Source organism: Gobio gobio, assembly GCF_949357685.1.
Source record: "Gobio gobio genome assembly, chromosome: 14".
NCBI classification, from domain to species: Eukaryota; Metazoa; Chordata; class Actinopteri; order Cypriniformes; family Gobionidae; genus Gobio; species Gobio gobio.
In genome coordinates, this window is record NC_137107.1 from 25,456,767 (window position 1) to 25,482,033 (window position 25,267).

Genomic DNA, 25,267 nt, shown 5'->3' on the forward strand with positions numbered 1-25,267 from the left:
GAAGAAAGAATAAAGAAATGACCTCTCTGCACTTGCCCCATCTTTTGAAGGTGTGTAAATAGTTAAACAATGACTGTTGAAATGGGCCATCATCTAATATAGATCATGAGACAAATGCAGGACAAACTTGGCCAACAATTTTCAAATAACCAGATTTCCCTGTTTTGCTAAAGCAAAAAATGGAAAACAACATGGCTGAATTGCACCAGCCAACATCCCGTTCTAAATGGAGGTCACAGATTGTGCAGGTGCTGTTTGACTATATATGCACCATAACTTGGTAAGTCACACACACACACACGCACGCACGCACGCACGCACACACACACACACACACACACACACACACACACACACACACACACACACACACACACACACACACACACACACACACACACACACACACACACACACACACACACACACACACACACACACTAATAGAAAACATAACATTTTGAATAGACATCTGTGTAACTATTAGTTACATCTGCTATTGAATGTCCACAATGACACTGCATTTACTTTATAACAGCAAATGTATCATTCCTAAGGTATCCTACACAGCAGCAGTATAAAGAAGTGTGTACTGCACTCATTAAGATGTATCCAAACTTGAGAGACCAAACAGGCGTTGGATATGTAAGATTACTTTTGTATTATTCTTTTTTAGAATTGTATCACTGCCCTAAGTTTGTGCTTAGGTCCTTTCCAAAACCACCATTCACATATGGGTAAAAGCTACAGTGAAAGTGAATGATAATAAGAGAATGATTAAATGATGTCAGAAGTTTCATTTGTGTGTAAACTTTCCCTTATACCAACACTATTATTAAAGGAACAGTTCACCAAAAAATAATAATTCTGCCATCATTTACTCACCCTCAAGTTGTTCCAAACGTGTATGAATTTATTTTTCGTTTTAAAAAACTTTGATATATATAGTTTATTAAACCGTTATATTCTTCAAATTTGTAGGCCTCATGGTCATTGCAGGAATCCTTGTATTGCCGTACCTTTTAAATGATGATCCTGCAGGACTGTGCGTGATAAACAAGGTCAGATTTTAATGTATATATGCAAATGTAATGTCATTGATGATTCAGATAATCAGCTTAAAGTTTTGCCAGTATTATGCCAGTTATTCCTAGAGATATTATGCAATTAACTGCTCCACAACCATAAAAGGCACTACAAAAGGCACAACAAAATGGCCTTGTATTATGTATATTGTTACACAGTAAAAAAAAATTCAGATCTCAAATTGAAAAATTTCTAGTGACCGATCACATCTACATTTTTCAGTTGGCCAAATTTAATTTCTGTGAATTTATGCAAACTAAAAAATGTTGATGTGATCAGTCACTAGAAAAGTTTCAATTTTTTACAGTGTAGCTTTGTGATCAGTTGCATTTGATGTTCCTAATTTTTTAGTCACTTTAGATAAATGTATGTGGAAAATGAATAAACGTAAAGGTTTTGTAAATTAAATTGTATCTTAACTACCTCTTTTTTCAACCAACAGCCTCCACAGAACCTCACACCAACTTTGGTGATTACAGGAAACCCATTTGGTGAAAGCAGCATTGCAGTCTTTCTTGATGGTGAAGAACTGTTTGCTGATGAACCTGCTGATGTAACCATGGGTGTAGGCCTCACTATGAGTGCCTACTTCCTATTCAACATACAGTACAAGAAACCAATTAAAACACTGACTTTTCTGCAGTATCTGTTGGGCATTCAGAAGGAGAGCATCAAGCTACAGTTGTGTTGAGGCTTATCAATTACTTAAAATGCCCAGTGTGAATATTCCCAGAGTGAAAATGTTACAATTGACTGCATTGTACATTTTACTGTAGTAGATTTTAATTGTATTATTGTTTATTTATATTTTAAAGTTGTAAGAACTCATATTTATCTTTTGCAGTTTTGCCAAGATGTAAACTCTTAATGTATAGCAATATTAACATTATATATGTGCTTCAAATAATTAGATGTTGATAGCTACAGTATTCAAGGTAAATATTTATTGAACTTTTCTATGAATATTGTTGTTGTTTATTAATAAAAAATGTTTGCTTTGCATTTGGTTTTAGTTTTTCATTGGTCAAAAAAATAAAATGTAAATAGATCAATTTTATTTAATAGTAAATAAAGAGGGGGGGGGGGGGGGGGGGGGTTACATTGGGAAATGGTGCCTTGAAGCACCCAAGGTGGTTCCTAAAGGAAGGGTTCCTCAGGAATCCTGGGTGGTTCCTCAGAGAACCGCCTCTTTTGAAAGGGTGCCTACAGGATCTACAGACGGTTCCGCCGGTGTGGCAAAGTGAAGAACCCCAAAAGGTTCCTCCAGGCACCTTTTATTTTTACAGTGTAGTGTTGTTCTTAGTAAAAATCAAAACAAAAATAGTTGGTTAGCACTAGCAGAACTGACATGCACTTATTTAATAATAAGTAGTCTAAGCAGCATTCATTATCTCAGTGAACAAAGCTGTGGTTAGAACAAGCCAATCACAAAAATCAAATGTCAATAAATCATAGATCCAACAGGTTACTGGGGCGGCACGTCGTTGCATGTTTTTTCTCCTAACCAGAGGGGAAGTAGAACAGAGCAAATCAGGCACCATTTAATGATTCCTTTTAGTTTTACTTTTGCTTGGAATTTGTTTACAGATGCCTGTGATTCCACTTTGGTTCTATGCCACCAAATATTTGCTTTGACCAAAATATACTTCAAGTTAGATGTATGCATCTGCATTTCAGAGATAAAGTGCATGGGAAAGTATCAAAGGACATGAGAATGAAGAGTGCATCTGCAGTGATACCAACTATGAAATGTATCCTTACAGATATGTTCGGGCAATGGACAATGGACTACTATTACAAGCCCAAATTCAAACATGGTTTTCAGCGATCCATGTGGAGAGTGTTTAACTTTGAGATAATGTTTCAAGCATTTGGACAACTGTGTTATTTTTCGGATTTGATTTGGGTGTTAAAGTTACTCAGCAGCCCTTTTGCAAGATTGGAGATTTTACTACACTCACCTTAAGGATTATTAGGAACACCTGTTCAATTTCTCATTTATGCAATTATCTAATCAACTAATCACATGGCAGTTGCTTCAATGCATTTAGGGGTGTGGTCCTGGTCAAGACAGTCTCCTGAACTCCAAACTGAATGTCAGAATGGGAAAGAAAGGTGATTTAAGCAATTTTGAGCGTGGCATGGTTGTTGGTGCCAGACGGGCCGGTCTGAGTATTTCACAATCTGCTCAGTTACTGGGATTTTCACACACAACCATTTCTAGGGTTTACAAAGAATGGTGTGAAAAGGGAAAAGCATCCAGTATGCGGCAGTCCTGTGGGCAAAAATTCCTTGTTGATGCTAGAGGTCAGAGGAGAATGGGCCGACTGATTCAAGCTTTAACTGAAATAACCACTCGTTACAACCGAGGTATGCAGCAAAGCATTTGTGAAGCCACAACACGCACAACCTTGAGGCGGATGGGCTACAACAGCAGAAGACCTCACCGGGTACCACTCATCTCCACTACAAATAGGAAAAAGAGGCTACAATTTGCCTGATCTCACCAAAATTGGACAGTTGAAGACTGGAAAAATGTTGCCTGGTCTGATGAGTCTCGATTTCCGTTGAGACATTCAGATGGTAGAGTCAGAATTTGGCATAAACAGAATGAGAATATGGATCCATCATACCTTACCACAGTTACCACTGTGCAGGCTGGTGGTGGTGGTGTAATGGTGTGGGGGATGTTTTCTTGGCACACTTTAGGCCACTTAGTGCCAATTGGGCATCGTTTAAATGCCACGGCATACCTGAGCATTGTTTCTGACCATGTCCATCCCTTTATGACCACCATGTACCCATCCTCTGATGGCTACTTCCAGCAGGATAATGCACCATGTCACAAAGCTTGAATCTTTTCAAATTGGTTTCTTGAACATGACAATGAGTTCACTGTACTAAAATGGCACTGTACCCCCACAGTCACCAGATCTCAACCCAATAGAGCATCTTTGGAATTTGGTGGAACGGGAGCTTCGTGCCCTAGATGTGCATCCCACAAATCTCCATCAACTGCAAGATGCTATCCTATCAATATGGGCCAACATTTCTAAAGAATGCTTTCAGCACCTTGTTGAATCAATGCCACGTAGAATTAAGGCAGTTCTGAAGGCGAAAGGGGGTCAAACACAGTATTAGTAGGGTGTTCCTAATAATCCTTTAGGTGAGTGTAGATGAACAATGTGACATATTTGTGAATGTATGGTAATTCAATATGTTTTTAATAATGTTAATAGATTATTTTAAGTGTTTTCTTCTTATTTTATTGTTCAAATATCTACTAAATCCACTAAATGTGTGTTTGTGCTTTGTTACTGTGTGTTGGTCTGTAGCGAGTGCCACAACCTCTTGACACTGTCTATAATGTGATAGTTTTTAATTATGTCTGAACTGCCAGCACACAGGAAATAAGAAAACTGTTTGTTTTATGAAATAATAGAATTGACAACCTTTTTTAAACTGGTAGTAGTTTTCCTGGAATCACGAGTGGACGTTATTCAAAACCAAATCTACAAGATCTGAGTTCTCAGAAAAGTAAAACACCATCTTGTTTTGACAGATGCAAACCTATTGCTGATTAATGGCCAACTGTCACATGGAACATGAAGGGAGGGTCTTAAGGTCCTTACAGAGAAAATGGGTATAAACACAAGCGTGTCCAGAGATTACAACCAGTGAGTGACCACTTGCCATTTGGTAACATGCCTGACATGAGCACATGATCGCTTGAGTCATCTTAAATTTTTAAAATGATTTCAAAGCATTTGGAAACGGTTAGGGATCCACGGAGAGAAGAGTGCCATGGAAAAGCTAGAAGAAAGCAAATATTCATTGAGCAGAAAAAAATGAGGTGAGTACAAAAACTAAACTTAATCCATGATAGTCACATGCAAATACAAAAGTATTGTTTCGTTTTTTTGAGTAGTGCCAATGCATTCTTTAGAACTAACCTTAGGAATTGGGACAAGATGCACATACATAATATTTCAGTTTCATTTTTAATTAATTTATCTTTGAAAAATGTAAACGCTTATAATGGCAAGGAAACAAATGTTTTACATAAATTAAATGAGGTCATGGACTTCCTGGTAGCATGCAAATAACTGTCAATTTCCCTCTTATCATCCATAGTATCTTTTTTCAAACGAATGAAATATTCAGATAATACCCAAACAGTAAATCGGCCAGGACATTGCAAAAGTTATGATAACAGAGGAATTTGGACAATTATTTGCATGCCACTTGATAGGCCTTCAGTTTTTTCTTCTGATTAAAATGCATACAATTAAAATGAAAAATAAATTCAAATGCGTTTACATTTATGCATTTAGCAGATGCTTTTATATGACTTGCAGTACAAAAGAGTCAATAAAGCAGTTGTTCACAGAGCCGATAATATTTGTGGTATACAATGCCATGTTTATTAGAAAGCTAGATTAGGAAACAAGCTAGAGCAGAGAAAAACATAATTGTAGGAATAAAGAATAAAGAAAATAAGTTTATAAATTCACAATGAGTTTCATATTACACCAGCAAATATCAGCAATTATTATTACCTTTATTTATTTACCTTTTCGGGCAAAAAAAGCATGTAAAAGCATTTGCATTGGGGAGGTAATATCAGAAGGCACGACATTGTATCAGAAGCTGCAGGCAACTGCGCTTGGTAGTGATAAGACAAAGTGACGCAGTCATGACGTCTCTTTTTCCATCAGTAACGGTGTTGCCCTCTGTCTTCAGAGAAAATTATGATGATTCCCTTCTCTGAATGACGCTAGTTGAGATTTGGGTCCACAGCAGCGTGCTCATACAACTAAAACAATGTCATTTAAAATGTTTGCATGTTTATGTTAAAAATGGACATCATCATATTTTGTCATTATTCAAATTCACCATAACTTAAATACAGGGTCTGCACAGAATGGAGAAAAACATGTTCTCGCTTGGCGGCACGGAGCAGAAGGCTGAAGGAGAGTCAGCTGTTCGAGGAGTTAACTGCACTTCTGCCTCTGGACCCCAACATGGACGGTCAGCGAGACAAAGCTTCAGTCATACGTCTCACAATCGCCTACCTACACCTGAGGGGTCTTCTGAACACACCAGACACCTGTACACAGGCCTCTCCTCCTTCAACAGGTAGAAAGAAAAGGGGTTGAAAGTAGAAAACGGGTTGAAAGAAAGCAAGTTTTCTAAAGGCCGTTGTGATTGTAGGAGTATCGGCTAAATCTCATGAGAGGGAGTTGCTAGATTCTGCCCTCGGAGGGTTTGTGGTTTTGTTGTCTTTGAATGGCAAGGTCATCTTCACCACTAATGGCGTAACTACACACACTGGAATTAACCAGGTGATGACACTAAAACTAAATGAATTGCATGTACTTGGAATGACTTTACTGGCTTCTTTAATAAATCCCAAATGTTTCTCTTCCAGATGGATTTGATCGGGAGGAGTTTGTTTGAGTTCTTGCATCCAAGTGATCACACAGAGGTCAAAGATATCCTCGCGAGACTGATGGGTGAGCACTTCTTGCTGGAAAGACCCGTTTTGACCATAAATTTCCATGCTGGTCTAGGCTGATTTATGCTAGCTAATGCTTAATATTTCAGGAAACCAAGGACAGCAGGAATGTGAAGTGCTCCTCAGAATAAAAAGTGTGATAAACCAGAAGCTGACTCCTTGGAAAGTAAGAATCGCTTCTTTCCATTGTTTGCAAATGTAAGAAGACCACACTGTTTGTACATATTGCAAGCAGCTTTACCTTGTAGCTCAAGACTGGTTGCCCAGCCCACTGAAGCTAAGCAGGGTTGAGCCTGGTCAGTACCTGGATGGGAGACCTTATGGGAAAACTAGGTTGCTGCTGGAAGTGGTGTTAGTGAGGGTAGCAGGGGCTGCTCGCCCTGTGGTCTGTGTGGGTCCTAATGCCCCAGAATAGTGATGGGGACACTATGTCAAAAAAAGCACAGTCCTTCGGATAAGATGTTAAACTGAGGTCCTGACTCTCTGTAGTCATTAAAAATCAAAGGATGTCCTTCGAAAAAGAGTAGGGGTGTAACCCCGGCATCCTGTCCTAATTTGCCCATTGCCTCTCTCCATCATCATGGCCTCCTAATCATCCTCATAAATACAGTGCCCTCCACTAATATTGGCACCCTTGGTAAATATGAGCAAAGGCACCTGTGAAAATAAATCTGTGCTGTTTAACCCTTTTGATCTTTCATTCAGAAAATTCACAAAATTCTAACCTTTCATTGAAGTAAAACAATGGAAAGTGGGGGGAAAATCTCATTATGAAATAAATGTTTTTCCTCCAGTTCACGTTGGCCACAATAATTGCCACCCAATCATTGCAACGTCCTTTTCCCAAGATAACAGCCCTGAGTCTTCTTCTATAATGCCTGAGTTTGGAGCAGTATATTTAACCGTGGGCATGGGGTACTTTTTTATCTGGTGGGTTTGCTGCCAAAATGCTCTTCTTTTTTTTTTCATCTAACCACAGAACCAGGTCCCTTTTGAAGTTCATGTCTGACAACTGAACATGCTGGAGTTTGTATATGGATGAGCGAGGAGGATTTTTCTTGAAACCCTCCCAAACAACTTGTATGTGCTGTTTGATAAAAACAATCCCTAAACGAATCCCTGCAATTCTCCAGCTGTGATCATTGGAGTGTCTTTGGTTAGAATTGGAATTTTGAAAACATTTTTGAATGAAAGATAAAAAGGACAATGCAGATTTATTTTCAGAGCTGCCTTTGCTTATATTTACCAAGGGTGCCAATATTAGTGGAGGGCACTGTATACTGATTGGCTTCATCACTCCATCTCCTCTCCACCAATACGTTGGTGTGTGGTGGACATTCTGGCGCAATATGGTTGCATTGCATCATCCAGGTGGATACTGCACCTTGGTGGTGGTTGAGGATACCCCCCCCCCCCCTCTTTCATGTGTAAAGTTCTTTGAGTGCCCAAAAAGCCCTATAAAAATGTAACAAATTCAATATAATGAATCTTTGCTTTAACTGTCTGAAGATTATGCAGTGTACGGGAAAGAGAAAGACATCGGCTACACTTGGATTCAGTTGCCTAGTTCTTCAGTGCAGGGTTCTGCCCATGCAGGAGATCACTGAACTGGATGCAGCGCTGAATACAAGTACGTTTTTGAGCATACACAGCCCAGACATGAAGTTCACCTACTGCCACTCAAGGTACAACCTTATGCATGCGGCCTTCAAGTGCATAAAGCTAACTCTTTGGACTGTCTTTATATTTGAAGCTCTTTTTTTGGCTCAGGGTTGTGAAGTTGACCGGCTTTCATGACACAGAGTTGTTGGGTCAATCCGTGTACCAGTACTATCATCCATCCGACTGCCAGCAAATCCACAAGGCACACGTTTGCCGTAAGAGGGATATCTTGTCATCTCTTTTCCACTTTGTGTGCTTAATTTGACTTGTTTTATTATTAACTGTGTTAAATAATATATATTTTTTAAACTAAATTTTACATGTTAAAGTAAGTTTTATTTCATTTTTTATTTTCCAAACCACTTCAAACCCAACACCTCAGGCCATAGGCAGGGAAACATGGATGGCCATTTTATTTTAAACTTTTTCCTATGAGAGGAAGAACTTTGTACATGTTTGGAATGACATGAGAGTGAGTAAATAATGAAATAATTGTTATATACTTTAATACTGTTCAAATATCTATCCGGAACAGTGCTCTCCAAGGGTCAGATGTCAACTGGGAAATATCGGCTACTGCACAGACACGGTGGCTATGTTTGGGCGGAGACAGACGCGTCAGTGGTCTGTAACAGTTGTACTGGTGTGCCAGAGAGTGTCATCTGCATCAATTACATTCTTAGGTTAGAAAATTGGCACTAGCAATGGTTCAATTCCCAGGAAATACACATACTGAAACTATACCTTACATGTATTGTAAGTTACTGAGGGTACTAGCTATAAAACAACAATGTATTAAAAATGGAAAAGTACAGACGACAATGTTGTCAAAACAATCCCCGTTCACACGGATCTGTGAAAACGATTAAAAACACTGTACTATTAATGCCAGGCCTGTACTTGGCGATGTCACTTTGTAACGTCACTGTTTTCACAAATTCGCGTTTATGAAGTTTACGCGGTCGGAGACTAGAACGGTATTGTTTGCACTTGCATCACTGTTGTGTAAATTAAAAAAATCTGTTTTTAGTTAACTTTTTATGCGTTTTGGCTGTTCATTTACACGAAAATATTGTTTTGGAGGCCTGAAAATGCAAACTTTTGAAAATGGGATTCAAAGTTTTTAAAAACTGTACAATTCTTGTCTTTGAAAAATGCTTATTTGTGAAAACTGTGACGTCATGCTCATGCGTAGGCTATCACGTGTTCAGTCTATAGGCACGTAGTGTTTCTTTACAAAGTGACATTGCCCACTACTGGCCTGTCATGCAAAATACAAGCATTTTTTTTGTCATTTTCACGGATCCGTGTGAACGTTTTGACAATGGTGAACACAAAGGAAAAACTATTCTGTTTTTAGTAGTACAGCCAGCGTTGTTGTGTAAACATGCCCTAAATGTGTAAATAGCTGATGTTATGTTGTTTTATTTTATTTTTTCACTTCATTATATTGTAGTGGAGTCGAGCAGCCCGATTTGGCATTTTTACTGGAGCAGACAGAACAAGCTCTGAAGCCACATGATTCACTTTGTCCAGAATCCCATCCTGCCCCTTTTCCACTGTCTAACAAGCAGGATGAAAACGGCCTTAGAACCAAATCAAATGAGCACAGTATTCCTACCATACCCCCAGAGCGAAGAGGTAAAAAGAATAGATATTAAAATATCACATGATATGATGTTATTAAAAAGACAGGTTATCATGAAGATGAACTGTGTTTTTGCTCAGAGGGTGACACACAGGAAGTTCATGACTGCAGAGAGATCACGCATAATACAGAAGAGTGCTGCAATTTCAACTGTGTGAGTACCCTTACAAAATGTACTGTGGTATCTGGTGTTAATACCATAGCAGTTTGACTACACACCATGCCACTGAATTATTACTGTACTCATAGACCAAACATATTTACACTAGTCCAAAGTTTGGGATTGGTAAGATATGTTTTAATGTTGTATACTATAAATGCTGCATTTATTTGATCAAACATACAGTAAAACAGTAATATTTTGAAATAACTGTTTAATGTATATTTAAATATAAATTATTCCTGAATATTCAGCATTTTTTTGTAACATTAAACATTTTACCGTCACTTTTTATCAATTAATGCATCTTAAAAAAAAAAAAAAACACTGACATGTACAGTACACATGTGAAAACCTTTTTTTATTTGCTGTGCTTTACTGTAGGATCTGTGTGAGTTAGACTTGGACAGTCTGGCTCCATACATTCCCATGCATGGAGAGGACTTCCTGCTAACTCCTATTTTAGACGGGACAGTGGACAGCGCTGAGATGGTCAGCGTGTGTGGACCGGTCTTTCTACCTGTGAAGAGCTTTACACACACCCAACAAAGTGTCGGCCATTATTTTCTAACAAACAGGTGTGTCTAATAAAAAAGATCATTTTCTGGTGTACTATAATGCTCTTTATGCATTTTGCAATCTATTAATAAACAATACATTTATTTTGTTATAGTTTCACCGATACTAACCTGTCAACAGCCAAGCAGTGGAATGACAGCTTAGATCGTGTGAACAGAATTTCAAAGGTATATACTGTGCTCATGTGCATGCAAATTACCTTTATATTACAGTTTGTTCCAGTCCTCCAATTTGATTGGTGGATTCATTCAGCACAGAAGTGCCACTACTGTATGTTGCTCAACCGTTGATTATGCTTATTTTGAACTATTTTCAAAAATAGACATAGTAAAAAATATTGTGCAATATTGTCTTATGCATTTTAGTGCAAATTCATGTCTTGTCTATTCAATTGTTGTATAAACATACAAGATATTTAATATTCCACATTGAATTTAATATTTTGGAGTTTAAACAACCCTGAAAATACATTCAAATGAAGTTTTCAGTAAGTAATCGGACTAATTTCTTTCTTGCAGGTTTATACTTATAATTGTAAACAGCATCAACTCCTCTCGACTGATCATTGGAGGGAAGATGCGCTGAAAGTTTCACAGCCAAACAGAACACACTGGAACAGCAGTAAGATCGCTTCCAGATTTCAATAAAACAATATTATTTTCTCAATTTTTATTACACATTTTCCGATTTCCACTAGATGGATCAATACCAAGGCAGTATCGCGGAGGCCTGAATCCACTTGGATCAAAGTTCAGATCGCTTCCAGAGAATCCCAAGCGACGTCTTCAGAACAGAAAACACCTTTCTGATGTAAAAACAGACCCAGAACTTTTGACTCTTCCTATTTTGAGTGGGTGGGAGTGTGAGGTCAATGCTCCTCTTGACCCCACATCATATTTGCTCCAAGGGACAGAAATTATAGCTGTTCTGGACCAAGTGGCCTCAAGAGTACCTTGGTGCTGATACAAGTCTTATGATGACAACACTTTCCAGTAATCAACACCAACAAACATTGCCTTAGTGTACATTACTAAAACTTGTGTGATGAGGGTTAAGTTTTCATTCATCTTAGGCTTTGTGCTATAAACGACTCCTTTCTAAAGTTACAGCGTAAGTAGTACAGTAGTGGCCAAAAGTGATGTCCGGCCAAGGAAAATTGACATCTTCAACCTTTTTTTAATATCACTAAAAATGTATTACAGATTTTGTAAGCATATTGCATACTTGTGCTTGAAGTGAATTTTTTTATTTGTGATAATGCAATGAAACATGCCAAATTGTACAGACATTATTTTTGGCCAAGATGAAATGAACACAAAAAAAATCAAGAGTATAAATAATATTAAATATAAAGACCGATTATTTTGTTGTCATTGTAAGCTTATTTTTCTGTTCCTTTTTTGCATAGTAAAATAAAACCTGTAGCTGTAGTTTGCCTTTTTTGCCAAATAAATATCTTAACCAGGTTTAGGGTTTTGTTCTTCAAAAATAAATCAAATATATTCCATATATTTTGATGGCTTATTCAAACTTTTAGGGTCGTTAAATTGCTGTGTTGTATTTCAACAATCTAGAAACCCTTATGAATAAATAAGGACATTGTTTGTACTTACACAAAAGTATGTCTTGATTCAAAAATGTTCATGCTTTGGGTTATGTATGGAAAAGGAACAAATGAGTGCAAACACACTGACCATCAGATTATCAAATAAAATGCTATAAAGACTTTGGTGCTAATTTAAAAGGTCTTGTGGGCACGGTGAGAATCCTTATGCTCATTGGCTACAGTCTCTTTAGATATGCTAGAAGCGCGCTGTTTGGTCATGCGAAAAACGCACTAATTTTAGGCTTAGACAAGGTGGAATGACTTGATGAAAAAAAAAAAAAATCTTCAGTATTGATGTCCAAGTTGCTACGGGAATTAATGATTGTGTATACCACCGTCAAAACTCAATAGTATCAGTGTAATTTATGTAAAACTCATAGAAGGTCATGCTGATCTATGTCAATAGACAGCAAAGCAGAATCTAATAGCTAATTACACAAAGAACAGTGATAGCTAAAGAACTACTGACTAAACTTATTTTATAATACGTCTTTTAAAAATATTCCTATTGTAAGACAAAAACAAAAATGCTTGTACGAATACATAAATAACATTAGATCTGTTAAATCGCAACAGCTTTTAATGAGGGATAAAAGAATAACGTGTTTTACAGAAAATGGTCTGAATCAAGAAATTAATCAAGGGATTTCAATTCACACACAGGACAGCGTCTGTATATACATCACTAGTTGCGACTTTAATCATTTAAGAGACGGCTAAAACGAGTACATTTTCTTTGAGAAATCTTCTGTGAAAGGCCTGTTCTTAGGTTCCAGAATCTAGATTTATTTTGTTATGGTGTTCCTGTGAAAAGAGGGAGATAAAACCAATTAACAACCAGAATATAGATAGAATGGAATGGAAATAGAGAAAAAGAATACATACGCATTCATGCTCTTCCCACTGCCACTTAGCACAATGTAAGGAGTTTTCTGAGACTTCTGTTTTTCCTGCAGAAGAGCGACGGTGCCCAGAGGAGTGTCACTGCTGCTCATCTTCTTCAGCAGCTGCAGGAATTATGAAAGAAAAAAAACACCACAGTTTGACAAGACAGATGGTGGTACATTCACATAAATTAAAGCCACCATGAAATCAAAATTGACGACAACAAGCGAATCAATTCCCGATGGACAAATCCTGCCCGTCATTTTTTCTTGTTCGAGGAACTATTTGTCTCACAATAGGGCAGATTAATCCGTTCCATGGTGACTTTAAGGGTGCTGCACGTTCTAATATGCTTGGAGATGTGAAGAAAACATACCGCCTCTTCCTCGAGCTTTTTCATTCTCCGTTCGGTCTTCATTTTGCCAGAGCCCTTCCCGTGGAAGCGATGGGACAGCTGTCTGAAAGCCTGGAGGACGACAAATGAAGTTGAGCACTTGTAGCAGTGATATCTAATAATGTGATGGGTGAAGAACCACATGTGCACAAACCTCTTTAGGGGTCAGCTTGCGACCAGATTCATCAACATATTCGATCTTGACATCAGGCTTGTAGTTATCCTTCTCCTTGAAATCCTGAGTGAAGCCTCTGTATTCCTCCCTCCTGCTGTACTTGTCATCAATATTCCTGCAGGAATGAAAAGGAAATGGGAACATCTTAGCTTTTTTTTTTTCAAATAAAAACGAACAACTGGGGAAAGTATTTCTACACCTACTCACATCTTATCTTCAATGCAGTAGTTATCATTTGCCAGAACTGGTTTTGTGGGTTTGACACGAGCCACCTTCAGCATCTGTGTGTCCAGCAGCCCTGAACGGGTTAAATAAATATACATTTTTAATAAATTAGACATTACCCATTCTATCTAGTTCAAAAACAGATATGATTGATCTCTCACCTTTGTTTTTGCACAAAAGCAGAGCGGCAGAGAGACCAGAGTTCACGATGGGCTCTTCATCCAGAATAGTTGTGGATGCCGTTGAGAACTATAACAGAGAAGATCATGGTAAAGAAAAGGTTTCACATTCCAACGGAATCGCTGTCAGTGAGGTGAGCGGAAGACTCACATCTGCATGGATTTTCTCCTCGTCCAGGTTGACGGTGCTCCAGCCCACGTTGTCATCCATATCGGAGTCTGACTGTCCACCTCCTTCTTTCTCAACATCCTTTTCAAAGTCCTGTGAGACAAATCAAAATCATCAAGACCTGCAGGTGGAGCAACATATCACAAGTGGGAAGGGTTGGGATGGGTTGTACCATAATATCCTCTTGGTCCTCTCGGTTGCCTGACAGCCCGTAGGTGGGGATGTCTCCAAGGGTACGACAAAATTCAGAGGTGGCATTGAAGACAATGTTGTTCTTTTTGTCTGGGTCATTGTCGTCGTCATCTGCCGTCCTTATTTGCTTCATGTTCTCAGCCACCTGAAAACACCACGTACAAAAGAAACAGTTGATTGAACGTTTTCTCAGCGTTTTATTGTTAATTATTGAAAATAAGGGTAACACTTTACAGTACTGCTTTAGTTTACATAAATATAAAGAATGAACAATACTTCTACAGCATTTATTCATCTAAATTAATTTTCATTTCAACATTTACTAATGCATTAAAATCCAAAGTTGTGTTTGTTAACGTACCGTGAACTAACATGATCAAACAACTGAATTTTTATGAACTGACATGAACCAAGATTAATAAATACTGTAACAAATGATTTGTTCATTGTTAGCTCATTAGTTAATACATTAACTAATGTCAACTAATGAAACCTTATTCAATAAGTAGCATTTTAATAAAAATAATTAAAGTAGTCTTTGGTTACATTTTACTGACTTGATTCAATGGGATATAATAGTATTATATAAAGTAGGTGGGAAGGGAATTATGGGGAATTGCACGAAAAAAAAGACACTTTTTTAAAATAAGTTTGCTTTTAAAAAAGAGGGCTGAACAGTAGAAGGAGTGAAACCCTGTAAAACCTACGTGGCTAAATGCTAGTGAATAAAGTGTGTGCCATTCAGGTCAGCTGTGAGAATCTGCCACGGATTTAACGATATCTGTTAAACCAGATGTGTCCTGCAAAAGTGCTTGTTTTCACTCAACCACTGCTATAAAAAACATGCACTGCAAAAAATGCTCTTCTTACTTAGTAATTTTGTCTTGTTTCTAGTCTAAATGTCTAAATTCTTAAATTAAGATACATTTACTAGATAAGTAAAATGACATAAGATTTTTTTTCTTCTTGAAAATTAAATCTAAACTAAGCAAGTTTTTGCTTAAAACAAGCAAAATTATTTGCCAATAGGGTGAGAAAAATAATCTTGTTTCTGATTATTTCTGTCCCACACAGAAATAAGACTATTTTTCTCACCACATTGGCAGATAGTTTTGCTTGTTTTAAGAAAACAGGAAAAAATCTCTTATGTCATTTTACTTATCTAGTCAATGTATCTTGATTTAAGAATTTTTAGATATTTGGAAAAAAAATACTAAATAAGAAGAGCATTTTTTGCAGTGTGGCCTTGTGGTTGAATTTTTTTTTTACTAATTTGAACAATTAATCAAAATGTGGATTTTTATCCTGTATTGCTGAAGACTGAAAAGTGCTGACCCTCTCTCCTGAGTCTTTGAGCATCTGTTTTTGTCTGAGTTTCCTCTGTTTCTCAAGTTGTTTCTGGAGCTCCTGCTCTGCTTCATCCTCTTCTAATGCAGTAGGCTCTGGAGAGACAAAGTCCTCTGAGAAAGACAAGGAGAAAGAGTGAGTGCAGAGAATACTGATGCAATTCATTTGAATTTCAAAGGGAAGCCTGACAGACAGAAACGGATGCCTTCAGAACACGAAAAATCATTAAACGGTTCTGTTACCATCATCACTAAAGTCCATGTCGGCCATTCTAATGTCATCCGACTTTTGGAGGACATCACTGGGTTTGCTGCTGGTTTCCATAACAGCATATCTAGGCTCTGCCCCCTCCTCCTCCTCTTCATTTTGCCTTCTACCTCGACCTCGGGACCTGAGTGCCAGAACCGGTTTTGGGTTGAAATAACTGTGGTGTCGCTGGAGTATTCAACAAGAAGCAATTGAAAGCTTTACCTGGAGCCAAAATCTGTGCTTCGAGTGTCATCTATCAGGAGGTCACCAGCCTTCTCCTTCTTTCTGATTTTCTTGACTTTGCGTTTGGTCTTCTTAAAGCCGACCTGATGTGACGTCAAAAAGAAAAATCAGTCAAGATAGAAGAGACCCTAAAACTAATCCATATGAATTAAGCAGAAGAGACATGGTCACTTTATATAATGAACAGTTTGAGTTTAGGCTGTTATTCTCATATAAACATAAATCAACTCACACATCGGTTGTGGTAAACGGAAGCTCAAGCATGTTCGATTGACGTGTGAGAACCAATGAGGTTCATTCTTGTGTGTTACGCAGTTTGAGCTACCGCAAGAGGTTTGTTTTCACGTGTCAAAGCAGGTTCGGTTGAGCTTGATTTTTTCGCTGATCAATGTTTATATGTGAATAAAAGCCTAAATTAAATATTTTCATGATGTAAAGCGATTGAGTCTCTTCAGAAAATGTGGACTAAACCGTTCAATACAAATGGATTAGTTTCACGATCTCTTTATGAACTTTTTGAAGCATCAAAGTGGTAGTTGAGTAGCTATCAATGGAGGGACATAAATCTCTCAGATTTCATTAAAAATATCTCACGGGTGTAAGAAAAAGTCTTGTGTGTTTGAAACCTCATGAGGGTGAGTAATTAATGACCGATTAATGAACTATCCCTTTAAAACCAAGTGTACATAAAAGTCTCTCTCACCATTTCCTGTGGCGTGTAGTATTCAGTGGCGAGGGTGAGAGAGGGCATGTCCAGAGACTGGGCCTGATTGTGCAGGCTTTCTCTGATGGCCTGCAGCTCTCGCTCTCTCTCACCCCCGACAAAACCTCCAGTACTCAGTCTGAAACTCTTCTTCTTCTCCCCCTCAATCTCCTCATCATATTTGGACAGCACAGACTTTGGCTTGAACTGGAAAGAATTAAAAGAAAACAAAAGGAGGTTACAAGACAGAAGCACACAGCGCTATCAGATTTTACATTATAATGTTGTAATGACAAAATTCAGTGGTGGATGACAATGTGCCGCAATGTAGAACTGTTCAGGCAGTGACGTCAAGTGCTATTGTGTTGCCAGGTGAGATTCTATAAGGGTGCTTTGCTTTCACACTTGGTTTGATTGCCTGGTCCAAAACAGAGTTTGATTGCTTCCCCCCCTTTCCCTTCGCTGGATTGTGTTCACACTGTATTGTTTGATTCCAAATGGTATATTCACCATTGAATATTGATGGTGCGTTTGCTTCAAAGCAGCAGCTGTTTACCCCTGTGCTGCTTGGTAACAATGACGCAGGAGAAGGCAGAAAATGCATAGCGTTGCACACCTCACTTTTATATTAAATTTATAATTAAATTTGTTTCCAAAGCATCAGCACATGATGGCACCTGCGTATATCTGCCACAAATGTACAGAAAACTTTCTGAAGGCGAGCAGAAATGATATATACATTCTCTCAGCTTGCAGTGTGTCAGTCATACTTATCAGGAAAGTGTTTGAGAACACACAAAAAAACATTTATCAAATCATACGTCATTAATAGCTTTTCATTCTGCATTTCAGCAGCGTACCCCAAATCACCTTTATGCCGAGTTGGGTACAGCTCGCTGGTGCGCAATCGATACTAAGGTACAGGGAAATTACCGGTATATATTTCATTTCAAACGGTACGATATTATGATTTTAGTCATTTCGGTATATGCTGCTGTTCCGAAGTTCAGATCGCACTAGATGGCAGTGCCCTACCCAAACTGATGCGAAACCGGCAAATGTGACATTTGAATCTCACTCAACACGCCCAAAACTAATTAATAAAGAGAGTAGAAGTGAAATTTGGAATTACTTTCCTTATAAAACTGATGATACATAAGATCATCTAGTTTAAATATCATGAAATCTCCAGCGTTCGTTTCAGCCAATGATGTTTAGATCTCATATTATTTGCACTTAAAGGTTTAGTTCACCCAAAAATTAAAATTCTGTCATTAATTACTTCCCCTCATGTCGTTTGACACCCGTAAGACCTCCGTTGATCTTCGGAACACAAATGAAGATATTTTTGTTGAAATCCGATTGCTCAGAAAGGCCTCCATTGGTATTTTGCACTCACAAGACCCATAAAAGGTACTAAAGACGTTGTTACAAAGTCCATCTCACTACAGCGGTTCTACAATAATTTTATGAAGCGACGAGAATAGTTTTTGTGCGCAAAAAGATAAAAATAAATAACGACTTTATTCAACATGTCCTTGTTTTCCGTTTGGGCCTCTGACGTGAACTCACGAAGCACCACGACGCGCGAGAATATGATGTAGCGCCGGCGTTTGGGCATCCAGGAAATGCACACTTTAGCCCCATTTTGACCACTACACCAAGACCTAAAGCATGATTCAATGTAGAATTCAACAGCTTAGATACAGCGCGTCTTCCTCTGCTTGTAAACAAAGCTACTCGCTTCCGAGTCATGTGTCAGAACGCCGGCTCTATTCTCGCGCATGCGTCATGGTGCTTCGTGAATTCACAGAGGCTCAAACGGAAAACAAGGACATGTTCAATAAAGTCGTTTAGATTTTTTTTTGCGTACAAAAACTAATTCTCGTCGCTTCATAAAATTCATTGTAGAACGACTGTAGTGAGAAGTACTTTGTAACGACGTCTTTAGTACCTTTTATGGGTCTTCTGAGTGCAAAATACATTGCTGCCAATGGAGGCCTTTCTGAGACATCGGCTTTCAACAAAAATATCTTAATTTGTGTTTCGAAGATGAACAAAGGTCTTACGGGTGTCGAACGACATGAGGACAAGTAATTAATGACAGAATTTTCATTTTTGGGTGAACTAACCCTTTAAGTTTAGGCCACAGTAGAATTCTGGTACAGAAATTCTACAGAAAAAGAATACATTTAAAATAACACTGGATGGTCTTCACTATTTATAGGCCTAAATTAAACAATTAAATGTACAAAAGGTAGTTAGTGACAGACAGCAGCATGTGTTAGGCTACTGCTGTCACTTATCTGATTTACTATTATTACACATGCCATGATGCATACTATTACACTATTTACACTCACGTAAGACATAACTGACTGTGTTTATGTAAATACTTAATAAAGATGGACATTGACATAATTTTGTGTGCATTTGACTGTTTAAAGAAAAACAACTTAATTAGGAATGTGCAAGCTCTTTACAGGCAGTTGGTATGACACAAAGAGCTCCCATCCCTATAAAATTATATAAAATCGCTTGCATGTTGAAATTGGCAAGGTTTAAAAAGACATTGACAAGTGATTTCCGTCAGCTGTCCCGAAACGAAAGTGATGATTTGGGCGCGCAGATTGCTTTTATAGTGCAGGTGCGATGTCTTTTGAAGCCAGAAGCAAATTGCTCATTTTGAGAGATAGAGAAGGGAGACGTGCAGTATTGCTGAAATTAATACTTCTCACAAGAAAGTTTTCAAATGACTGATTTGATGTGATAATCTATGTTGATTAATTTAGTAATACACGTTTGCTGTAATTTTTCCCGCATTGTAAACGCGAACCATGCGAGAGTGAGTAAAATTATGCGCAATACCCGCCCCCAAAATTCAGACCCTGTATGGTATCGATTTAATATCACTACTAGATTGTGGTATCGTACCAAAGCCAAAATTTTGGTATCGAGTCTTCCCTACTCGAGACCGAAAAACATTGTTTTCATCATTCAAACAACCGAACTCTGATGTCAATCATACCCGTGTGCGCTCCAAAAGTGCTAGTATGAAAGCGCCCTAAATGTGTTTTAATGCATTTAGCAAATTTAAAAGTGAACAGGCGATCTTACAACAAGCATGTCATCCACACTCTCATCTTCTTCATAAGCTTTATAATCGGGCTTCTTTTTCTTCAGCTCCACATTTTTCTCTGCTTTCTCTTTGTCCACCAGACCCACGTTCACCAGCACATCCTCCTTCTCCTCCAGAACACCTGTGAAAATCACCCACACAGAGAAACCGTGAGTGTGCCTGTAGGGGAGTGTGTGTGGGTGCTGTCAGCAAATTAGCAGATCCTTATTCATCTAAAGCAACATTACATGTATTCACCCTCACCACCACCACCACCATCATCATGTTAGCTTACCTTTGTCTTCTAGAGTTAAGACAACAGTTTCTCCCTCTCTGAAAGAGTCCATCTTGTGTTGAACCTTGAGCCCTCTGAGATGGTGTGAGCTGTATGAGTCCTGGTTAGAAAAACAGCTAAACTGAATTAATACATAAATGGATATGATATATAAATATGTATATAACAACAGTTACATGATCAAAGTTAGTTCCTTTCACTGGTGATTAAAACAGTGGTTCTTAACTACTTTAAACAATTATTTTAAATAAATAAATGCTAAAACATCAAGATATATATATTTTTTATTGATACATTTATTAAGGAGAACAGGATTCCCACAATCTTGGAAAACTTGTATTTGAGGAAGTTAAATCTTAAAAGTGTGATTTCTAAGTGTGGAAAACTCAGGTACATTAATAAAATCTTAAGTCATGAAATATAATGAATATCATTTTCTAGTTAGGCCAATCTCTGAAATATTTTATTGGGTAGAAATTGCCATTTGTGAGTAAAAAATTAAAATTATTAATTCATTAAAGCTTCTGGAATTTATTTGACCTATACATCACATTTATTATACATCATATTTATATAATCATTTTAATTGTATTATTTTAACAGCCTGAAAGTCTTTGCCATTACAGCAGATGTAGAAGAAATGTTTTAGAGGACCTTTAAATATTGTCTTGGGGCACTTGGAGTAAAGGTTAAGAACAGCTGGATTAAAGTCTAACAGGGGAACAGCAAGAAAGTGTCAATAAGGTCACACACCCTCTTTTCCTGTGCAAACTCCTGATCGACCAGATTGCTTACACCGAACTCTTCATCCATTTCCTCCAGGAGCTTGGCCTGTTAAGAGAGAGATGACACATAAGACAAATTAAAAACCCTGACAAAGAAAAAGCGAAACACAAAGCTAGCCATCAGGTTGTCTCTACAACGGTCTATTCTTACCCTCTTTTCTGCCAACTCCTTCTCCTTGGCTAGCTTGCGACTCCTCTCCACCCAGGCTGCTGTGTCGTCCAGCCATGGTTCATCATCCCCAAGCGCCTTCACCTTCCTAAAAACATAAAACAAACAGACTGATATTAGTACGTTGTATTATATTAGTTTCATTATCTGTTGCATTTGGCAGCAATATCCTACCCCAGTTTCTTATTGAGCAGACGCTTCTCTTTGAGAGCAGCCAATTTCTCTCTTATCTCAGCTTGCTGTTTGATATGGACAGGATTAATGGTCTCAGCCACCAGGGGCTCCTCCTTGGTTCCAAGCTCTGAAGAACCGTCAAACAATCATAGATTTAGAAGAAATGCTTCAAATAAGATAAAACAATGTAATACGTACACTAACATTCTACAGTTTGGGTCAGTAAGATATTTGAAATGTCTTTGAAAGTCTCTTATGCTCAAGCCGCATTTATTTGACGAAAAATACAGTAAAACCAGTAATATTATGAACATAAAATCTAAAAATGATTATTTATTCATGTGATGGCAAAGCATCATACAGTCTTCAGCATCACACGATCCTTCAGAAATCATTCTAATGTGCTGATTTGCTGCTCAAGAAACATTTCTTATCATTTTGGATACAGTTGTGCTGCTTCAGATTGTTTTCGAAACTGTGTTTTTTTCTTTGATGAATAGAAAGTTTAAAACCACATTTATTTGAAATAGAAATCTTTTGTAAAATTACAAAAAGCCTTAACTGTCACTTTTGATCGATTTAAAAGGGTCATGAAATGAGAAATCAAAATTTCCTTGATCTCTTGCCATGCAAGAGGTAATTGTACTGTAAAAACATCCTGTGACATCCTTATGACAATAGTGTGATGAACTTGCACGTTAGTGAGATGAGAAGGAAATAAGAGATACTTAGATTAAAAATAACATTACCTTGCAAAGGATCCTAATGCTAGGAATGTGGTTATTTATTTTCATCTATGTGAAAATCTCAGTAGAGCATTATTTATTTGTTCTGTACATTTCACTGTTGATTCTTTAGCCAATCAGTCACATTTCAGCGCAGGCTTTGCAAACAGACTTTTACTGCAAGATATGAACCTGACAGTAATGCCACAACCGTAAGTAACTGGGTTACTTCTAATGCCTGATCCGTGATCAGTAATTTCTGATTCATGTACAGTCAGAAGCTCTTTGTCTTAAATTAAATTAATGCTGTTTATGTGTCAGTAAAACAAGCCAGTGACTAAACAGTCAACTTCGCATTGTTTCTCTTAGAAGCATAAAATTAATCTGTTATTTAAATTGTGATTAAATTATACACAGAAAGCATTCAAAGAACGCTCCCTTTGCAATCGCTGGAGCCGTCAATAAAAAAGCACAAGTTTATCAGTGACTCTCCAGTTATAATCAATGATGAGGTCTACACTCTTATTTTGCATCATGTTGGAACTGTTAGTTATGATGAAAGCATTCATGAGTGCGCAGCAATTGAGCTGCAATGATGAGATCACTGCATTCATGCGCTCAACAGACTCAGATCTAAATATAATGCTAAAATCAACTAGTGGTGTCAACAATAATCGATTCGGCAATGCATCGCAATGCGGGGCATGCACAATTCAGCATCGATGCGGCTAAGTGCCATAATCGATTATGTCATCATTTATTTTCTGGCCTTGAGTCGGACAATAAAGTTTATTTCAAATGGTTCTAAAGCAGAGAAGAGAAACATTTCTCATTCAAAGCACTGAAAGCAGTGATTTATGTTTTCTTTTTCAGGTTTGAAAATGCCATATCCAATACCCTGTACCTTTCAATTTTATTTTATTTAATGACATTTATGTCAAAAATACAGGAGAGTGATAATACACACATAGCAGCCAATAAAATCTGTTGTTTAATATCTGACTGCTTGTATTGCCTCATGACTGATTAAAAATTTGCCTTGTTGTGTGCAGTAGAATTTTAATGCATCGCAATGCATCGTAGAATCGAATTGAATCGTTACCTGGTGAATCGTAATCGAATTGTGAGGGCAGTCCCAATGCACACCCCTATAATCAACCCTTTTCACGATTAGTTAACCTTGAGAGCTGAAATTTTAAAAATGTAGTAAACGATTTTGAGAGAGTTAAACGTGATACATATTTCATATGCAAGATGTTAACCAATCATTAGCAGTGGGTGTTTACACTGAAGTCTCACAAAAGAAAAAAAAATAGCCTTTTATTTCTAAATTATGAGCATTTTAGGTGTACAAAGCATACTAACATTATAAGTGCACCTCAGGAAACATTATAAAATAATTTTAAAAATGCAGTTCATGACCCCTTTAATGAATCCTTGCTAAGTGCAAATTTTTTTTTCCAAAAAGAAAAAAAAATCTTACTGTCCCTAAACCTTTAAAAAGTAGTGTATAAAACAGCACTTTGATGTAACATGGCAATACAATTCTTACCCTTCTTGTTTTCATTGAGATCAAGGGGTTTTAATCCTAGTTTGGCCCTCAATTTACTGCAAAACAAAAAATAATGGCATTTAGTGATTATATATACACACACACACACAAATTAATTATATTTCCGCTCCCATAATTACAAATGACAGTATGCTACAATACATACTTGGTCTCTTCAATGCTGAGTGAAGCATCACCACTTGCAGATTTGGGACCTGGCTCTGCAACAAAAGATGTTGACATACATTAATACCGTCCAATACCATGACATAAATGGAGTAAGAAAGAAATGTATGGGCTACCATGGTGAATTTTAGTAATAAGTGTATTTTAGGATAAGATGAAGGCTGTCTCACAAAATTATACACATGTGTGTTACATAAGGAAAACATTTTCCCGTAAAAAAAAAAGATACTTTAAATAATGTCGATAACCAAACAGTTGATGGTCCCCATTGACTTACTATAGAAGTCAATGGGGACCATCAACTGTTTGGTTACCGACATTCTTTAAAATATCTTTTTTTGTGTTGAGCAGAAGAAAGAAACTCTTCCAGGATTGAAACAAGTTGAGGGAGAGTAAATGATGACAGAACTTTGATTTTTACTGTGAACTATTCCTAAATGCACGTTTGAGCTGTTTTAACTGAAAGCAACTTGCACTGACATGAGATCTTAAAATATGTCAGACCCCATTGTTTAGTCTCAAGATGCACACCAGTAATATTTTTAAGGCACATGTATAAAAGCTACTTAAATGTCCTAATGAAAGTAAGGCCTAATTATAGTCCTATGAGGCTCAAACATGCCGTCTACGTTTTCATTTTGATGACAGTACAGAAGAACACCAAGTCAACCAGTTTTACTGTAGCAATTGTGTTAATTTGTCAGAAACTACAAAGTGAACAGGATGACTGACCGCTGTTGTCCTCGAAGGCAGGATCAAGTTTCTCTTTCTTGACTCGCGGCTCTGCATTGCTCTTCTCTCCTTTACCGCTTCTGTCTCTCTCTGCTCCCCGGCTGCCCCTCTCTCTGGACCGGGATCTCTTTCTCTTCTCTCGCTCTCGGTCCTTGTCTCGATCCTTGTGACGGTGTTTCTTGTGCTCACGGTGCCGGTCCTCGGGATCCCGGTCTTTCTCCTTTTCTTTGTGTTTCTTTGATGAACCCATTACAGCCCTGTTTACGGATTAATGTTCTGTGTCCCTCTAATGCACTCTAGTTGATTATAACACGGCGAAGAGGTAAATATTTACTAAATATCAACAGTACAAAGACATCGCAGTATCAGGACCAGAATCTATTATCCAAGTTTTAATTAACGCATTATTTCGCATTTATTTTTGTTGCGAATGGTAAACACTAAACAAACACGACTAACTACCGCAACAACGCAGTCGTTTACTGAACGCTGTGCTGCTCTGACAACTTCC

At 37.7% G+C, this 25,267-nt stretch overlaps 2 protein-coding genes across 3 annotated transcripts; one reads left to right on the top strand and one right to left on the bottom strand.

Moving 5' to 3' along the window:
- Window positions 1-4,758: 4,758 nt before the first annotated feature.
- hif1al2 (hypoxia inducible factor 1 subunit alpha, like 2) lies at window positions 4,759-12,394 on the top strand. Of its 2 annotated transcripts, none has more exons than XM_079835721.1 (14): window positions 4,759-4,939; window positions 5,999-6,225; window positions 6,301-6,431; window positions 6,518-6,602; window positions 6,694-6,770; window positions 8,114-8,289; window positions 8,375-8,481; window positions 8,802-8,949; window positions 9,723-9,907; window positions 9,995-10,068; window positions 10,459-10,652; window positions 10,748-10,820; window positions 11,172-11,274; window positions 11,351-12,394. In XM_079835721.1, exons 1-14 carry the CDS (start codon window positions 4,839-4,841, stop codon window positions 11,614-11,616), a joined length of 1,947 nt encoding a protein of 648 aa, XP_079691847.1. In that variant the 5' UTR covers window positions 4,759-4,838; the 3' UTR covers window positions 11,617-12,394. The 2 variants fall into 2 exon arrangements, with proteins under 2 accessions (XP_079691847.1, XP_079691846.1); XM_079835720.1 differs by lacking the exon at window positions 10,748-10,820 and adding an exon at window positions 10,866-10,923 and having other exon boundaries at window positions 4,784-4,939; window positions 11,351-11,889.
- sart1 (spliceosome associated factor 1, recruiter of U4/U6.U5 tri-snRNP) lies at window positions 11,880-25,267 on the bottom strand. The gene is made up of 20 exons (XM_079835719.1): window positions 24,757-25,267; window positions 24,005-24,059; window positions 23,839-23,894; window positions 21,562-21,688; window positions 21,370-21,475; window positions 21,187-21,264; window positions 20,434-20,533; window positions 20,138-20,280; window positions 17,021-17,227; window positions 16,297-16,400; window positions 16,068-16,216; window positions 15,814-15,938; window positions 14,459-14,623; window positions 14,269-14,379; window positions 14,100-14,187; window positions 13,921-14,011; window positions 13,693-13,828; window positions 13,521-13,610; window positions 13,145-13,266; window positions 11,880-13,063 (listed from the first exon to the last, which is right to left on the bottom strand). The coding sequence occupies exons 1-20, from the start codon at window positions 25,004-25,006 to the stop codon at window positions 13,045-13,047; spliced, it is 2,322 nt and encodes a 773-aa protein (XP_079691845.1). The 5' UTR covers window positions 25,007-25,267; the 3' UTR covers window positions 11,880-13,044.